The sequence below is a fragment of the Eleutherodactylus coqui genome, chromosome 2, assembly GCF_035609145.1.
Source record: "Eleutherodactylus coqui strain aEleCoq1 chromosome 2, aEleCoq1.hap1, whole genome shotgun sequence".
NCBI lineage: Eukaryota > Metazoa > Chordata > Amphibia > Anura > Eleutherodactylidae > Eleutherodactylus > Eleutherodactylus coqui.
In genome coordinates, this window is record NC_089838.1 from 190,802,464 (window position 1) to 190,808,463 (window position 6,000).

General features: G+C 38.9%; 1 protein-coding gene across 1 annotated transcript in view; it reads left to right on the forward strand.

Moving 5' to 3' along the window:
- Positions 1-5,353, forward strand: part of LOC136610703 (albumin-like) — a 48,424-nt gene extending 43,071 nt beyond the window's left edge. Inside the window, exons 11-15 of the mRNA XM_066589912.1 lie at positions 934-1,072; positions 2,918-3,141; positions 3,610-3,742; positions 4,531-4,578; positions 5,239-5,353. Coding sequence (XP_066446009.1) covers positions 934-1,072; positions 2,918-3,141; positions 3,610-3,742; positions 4,531-4,575 — 541 coding nt within the window. The 3' untranslated portion in view covers positions 4,576-4,578; positions 5,239-5,353. The remainder of the gene's footprint in view (positions 1-933; positions 1,073-2,917; positions 3,142-3,609; positions 3,743-4,530; positions 4,579-5,238) is intronic.
- Positions 5,354-6,000: the final 647 nt, after the last annotated feature.

The following is a 6,000-nucleotide window of genomic DNA, read 5'->3' on the forward strand; positions in this document are numbered from 1 at the left end:
AAATGTGGTCATTTGTGGGGGTTATCTATCATTTTGGCCGCTCAAGGGCTCTACAAGTGAGCAATGGGGCCTAAAACACCTTCAAGCAAAATGTCTGTTCTGAAAACCACCCGCTGCTCCTTTCGTTTAGGGTCCCGTTGTGCATATGGACAGAAGATTAGGGCCACAATGGGTATGTTTCTGAACACAGGACAAACGGGGGTATGCATTTTGAGGTGTAAATCCTCATTTTCATGGGCACCATAGAAAAAAATCCTGTGTTTAAAATTACATATTTGCAAAAATATGAAATTTTATTTTTCTACTGTAAATTGCATTAATTCCTTAAAAGAAACTGTGGGGTCAAAATACTCCTGACCCCCCTCAGTGAATACATTTGGGGTGTAAATTTTAAAATGGGGTCATTTGTGGGGTTATCTATAATTCTGGCACCTATGAGCCTTTGCAATCTTGGCTTGGTGCCGGAAAATAAAGTGTTCCTCAAAATGCTGATAATTAATGTTAAATGTGTACGTCTCCTAAATGGTTAAAAAAAAAAAAAAAAGTTTTTTAAACGTGCATTCAGAATAAAGTGAACAGATGGAAATATATATCTTAGCAAAAATTTGTACAGTATGTTTGCACATATTTGAGATATTACCGTTGAAAATGTGAAAAAATGACAGTTTTTTCAAAATTTTCCCAATATTGGCACTTTTAATAAATATACACAAATTCTATGGGTCCATTTTTACCACCTAAACGAAGTACTACATGTGGCGAAAAAGCAATGTCAGAATCGCTGGGATATGCAAAGCCTTTACGGAGTTATGATATGTTAAGTGACACATGTCAGATTTCCAAAATTTGGCTCCGTCACTAAGGCACAAAAAGGGGTTAATAGGAAAATTCCTTATGTGAGAGTTTAAAATATTTTCTTTTTGTCCTTATCAGCCTACTACGCTGCTATACACCAAAAATGCCACAGGTGACAGATGCAACTCTTCTTAAAATCACTGAGGAAATGATGAAAATCACTGCCAAGTGTTGTGCACTTCCTCAAAATCAAATACAGGCTTGCGTTGAAGACAAGGTATTAATGCTTGCTTTCTTAAACTCAAATTTGAAGTTAGGTATTGATGCTTATTATGTCACGTCCTGTACAGTTATGAATTGGGATGCTTCTAAATTTAATAGAGGAAATGTTCTGCATAAAGCAATTGTTACGTACGTGCAGGGTACAACTACAATGCCCTGCACAGGCATTAACAACACATCTAATAAGACGCAATAATGTACATGATGGACCAACTTAGGCAGGTACCACCAAAATGTATTAAAATGTCAGATTGAGGGTAAGGCTTTAGACATCACCCATCTGACAGAGTAGGGACTATGGGGTCAGACATCACCAACTGACGGAGTACAAAAAACAGGGGGTCTGCCCAGCATGCATAAACACAGAAAAGGAAAATGACCCATGCCCATGTCAGGGCAGGGCTGGAATATATACACTTACATAATGGTTGATTGGTCAGCCAGGAGCAATGCCTCTGTGTCGACCAGTCAGACCATACGCCATTGGAGCTGTAGAAGCAGAGAAGAGAAGAACAGCTCACTGAGGAATTTCCAACATACGATACTGAAGGGATCTATTGTAGTGACATGAAACCTAAGTGTCAATTTTCAATAAGCTCATAAGGAACCCTCTGTAATGACATGATTGTAGCTGGCAATCCACAACAGTACCTCTCCCTCATGGAAGGACTTCATGGCCCTGAGTTGCAGTCCACAAAGGATTCATGTCAGCTTTTTGGCCCAGAGCCTCAATACACAGATGTTTAAAATTGCCTTTTCTGAGCTTCTTCTCTTCATCAGAGACCAAGACCACAGACTTCCATCAAACTCCTAGAGTTGTCTAACAAAGCACTATAATAACTGGCTTGTTGGTAAAACCAGCAAACTATACCTGCTATCAGTAGGTGTAGATTAGTGCTGTGATTTTTAACAGTTTGGGGTTTAAATTACATCAAATCCGAAGGTCTGTGGAAGCCTCAACCCCATCACAAAAACCCCACCCACTTTCTAGCCATTTTTCAAAAGTGGAGAGAGATGTGAAAAATGGTAAAAAATGATGAATATGTCCATAAATACGTATAGTGCCCAATGGAGCCCGTATGGCAGTACCTGGATACCATATTACTCAGTACCAAAGAGTTGCACAGCCTCCGTAAACGTCTGTACAGGCTTTGTACACGTGGCTCTGCTTTGTGCATGAGTCGTAGAACTAAGAGTTTTTCCTGGCATTTTGTATGATTTTATATCAAGCTCTGGTATCTGCATCATATTTAGTACAACAAGAAAAAAGAAGCACAACTGCAGCACTCACACTGGGGATTATGAGAAAACACTCTAATTCCCCTGAAAGAAATAACTGTAAAAAACAGTGAGGAGGGAGTTTGCAGGAGTCCGGTATGGTCCGGATCTAAAACCAAAAGCAATTGGGAATATAAGTCCTGGGGCTTGAAGAAGGCTTCAGAGGAAGCCGAAACGTTGCCGGTCACCTTTGGATGGAGGAATAAAAAGATACTTTAACTTTTGAAAATCATCAGCTGCTGCCTGGTTACTTTATATTTGCATCATATTTAGTCACATAAAGACCAGATTCAGGCCTGCTGTCAAAATCCAATGAGAAAACAATAATTGATTTCAATAAACAATTGAGAATTTAAAAACGTCTTTTCTTCCAATTTTTACAGAAGTAACATATAAATATATGCAGGTAGAGGAACGCTTTAAGGATTATCGCAAATTGGTAGTGATAAATACCAATTAATACTGAATGAATACACAATATATTACCAATTGATGTAGGCTATATTTATACTTGCTGTAATTAGTTGCTTGGCAATAAAAATATATATTTTTCTGTTTTCAGATGGCTGTATTATTAGGAGAAATGTGTGAAAGACAATCAACAACATTCATCAACGATCAAGTCCGTCACTGTTGTGTTGATGCTTATGTGGACAGAAGACCATGCTTCACCAAACTTGGAGCTGACCCAACTTACAAAGCACCAGAATTTGATGCAAATGCTTTCCAAGTTGGTCCTGATATCTGTGAAGGTACAGATGAGGAAAAGAGTAATAAAAGACATATGTAAGTTCTAAAGCATTAAATTGTATCTTAAATAATTATTCATACATTCCATTATAATAAAAAATGTTATCTAAGTGTAGAGTAGTCTGGGTGCCCAATATGGGGAGCCATACTTCTACAATTGTAAAAATATGAGCCATGAGCAATGCTAAATGAGGCCGCTTTCACATCTGCGTTGGGACCTCCGTTCGGGGGTTGCGTTGCAGATCCGGCACAAAATGCCAGAAGAAACAGTCCTGCATGCAGGACTTTTTCATCTGAAAAATGTTGGGCAGCTATGCGAAGATCAAATGGCCCCTATTATAGTTAAAGGGATCCGTTTGGGGCTGTCATAGGACCATAATGAAACAGGGAAACTGCACCCCTAATGCAGATGTGAAAGCAGCCTAACTGCATGCAGTGCACTGCAATTGTTATACTTTGTTCACTTTGCCTTTATTAATGTATCACTTTATAATCAAATTACAGATTGCTCATTCATGCCATGAAAGCGAATCCTGGCATGTCCGACGAGAACAAGAAGGAGTTGATCGGAGAATTCACAAAAGCACGAGTGAAATGCTGTGCCCAAGAAGATCACCAACATTGTTTTGACGAAGAGGTAAGTTATTGTTCAGTTTTTAAAGCTTGAAACATTTAGTGTGTTCAAGCTAAATTCTAGTCGAGGTTTAAAAAGAAAAGTCAAAGATTAAGAAAAAGGGATTTTTTTTACAGGAACATTGCTTCTTATTGGCTGCGCCTGGTATTGCAGCCCCATCTTCAAGTGAATGGGGTTCAATTTATTTTGTGGCTGCTTCCCTACTTCTTGGGTGTGCCCAGTTTAGGCTACAGCTATAATAAGTACCTGTAATGATGCTGCATAGTAATATAGGCTGCAAAGGTCTGAGGATGTGTGAAACTCACCCCGTGTTTCATTTGTGGCTCAGACTACTGCTCGGTCCATCTCCCATGCTTTACACTGCAGCTCTCTGTGATACTATGGGATGGGATGAGCCACTACCAACTCACAAGAAAGTGAGCACATACCAGTGAGAAAAATATGACACATAATGATCGAGACTAATCTGAGACAATACAAACTATATATCAAAACGTCCAAAACAAAATGTGGAACCCATTGCTGTACTTTATTTTAGCGTAAATATACACATTTTAAAAATAAACATCTATAAATTAAAAAGAAAACAATTTTTTTTAGTCTTTTATCCCAAATAAAACTAAAAAAATGAGTGAAAACATACACAAAAATGCAGGCAAAATAATTTGAGACTGAAACCCCCTGCTCCTAAAGGGGTTAAAAAAGAGATTTAAAAAATGTAAACATGTATGCATGTATATTGTATATTAGCTGGTTAGTTAATGCTATTTACATTGTTTTTGTCCCTCCAGAGACCTCATATCCTTGAGATTCTGAAGAAATGCCTGGCTCACTAAGAGGTAGATATTAGATCTGCCATAGCCAACTGGTTTTTAACAGCAAAGGCAAATAAGATTTATTCGCTTGTGTTGGTTATATAATGAATTATATTTTTTATTGCACAGTAAAATCATGAGTTGGCATTACTACCATTAAATTTGTTACCAGTTTATATAATATTATAAATTTGTATAGGATATTATACAGATATCTCTCTTTGGGCTACATTTGAGTAACTTGAGCTGCTTTTTATCCTTTATTCTCTATTCGTCATTGTCCATATTAAAGTGGTTGCCTAGAATTAGGAAAACAGTGCCATTCCAGTTCACAGGTTGTAACAGGTATTACAGTGCAGCCCTTTCACTGAATGAATCTGAGCTGCAATACAAAACACAACCCATGGACAGGCGTGGCACTATTTCTAGAAGAAAGCAGCCATTGTTTTCTTAACCCCTGTAAAGCCTCTTTATGCAGGATGAGATGGAATAAAAAGTATAACCCGGGCCAGATCTGACTTTTGGGGGTTTCTTCATGTTTATGCTGCAACTTTACCCCAACTCCCAGGCAACCAAACGTAGCCTTAGTGTAGGAAACGCTGGGATTTGTTGACTTGATTACTTTTATGTTTCCTTATGTGTGCTGGTTCACCGTATAAGATCCACTTTTTTCTTTTTCTACAGACTGCAGCCTGACTACGGCGGAGGACCAGGAACGCTCAACATCTGAACATTAGTTTTAGTTTCAGAAGACTCAAATGAAAAGTGTACGGAGCTTATTTTACAATATAAAATGAAGCTCTTGTGAATTAAAGCTCAGTCTCTTGTTTGCTCTGTTACCGAATCGGCACATACTTCTAAAAAGACATAAAAGTAAAGTACATGGGCATTCTTTAAGACAAAAACATCAATCTGAAATTGAAATGGCACAATATATTGAAATAAAGTTAATGTAGTGTATATTTAACACCACCTACAACAGGCCTACAACTGCATTCTCACAAGGAATCTGTTACGTGTGCCGCTGGGATCTGTAGTACTAATGATCCAAGCAGCACAGCTCCACAGGTGAGGGTTAATTGAGCTGGCTGGGTGTGGTATTCTACAGCAGCCAACCCCCTTTAGTCTGCAGCACATATAAACCTAGCTCTTGTCAATAGTTGCTGGTCTTGTACTGTTTGGATGTATCTGTTTTGTTCCCACTCAGAACTGTGTTTGCATGTAGGTCTGTTGTGTCTCTCTGCTTCCCAAAGATGGTTTGGACACCTGTAGTCCTAGTCCGCAGCACATGCAGCTCTCCTTTTCCCTTCCCCTGACAGGTGTGGCCTCCAAACGTCTTATGTCTTGCTCTGTGCGTCAGTTGGTGGATCCCTGACACAGTTCCCTATGTCAGCACGATGGCTGAATGTCTATCCCCTTGTATGAGGACACGTAGACTTTCTGTGG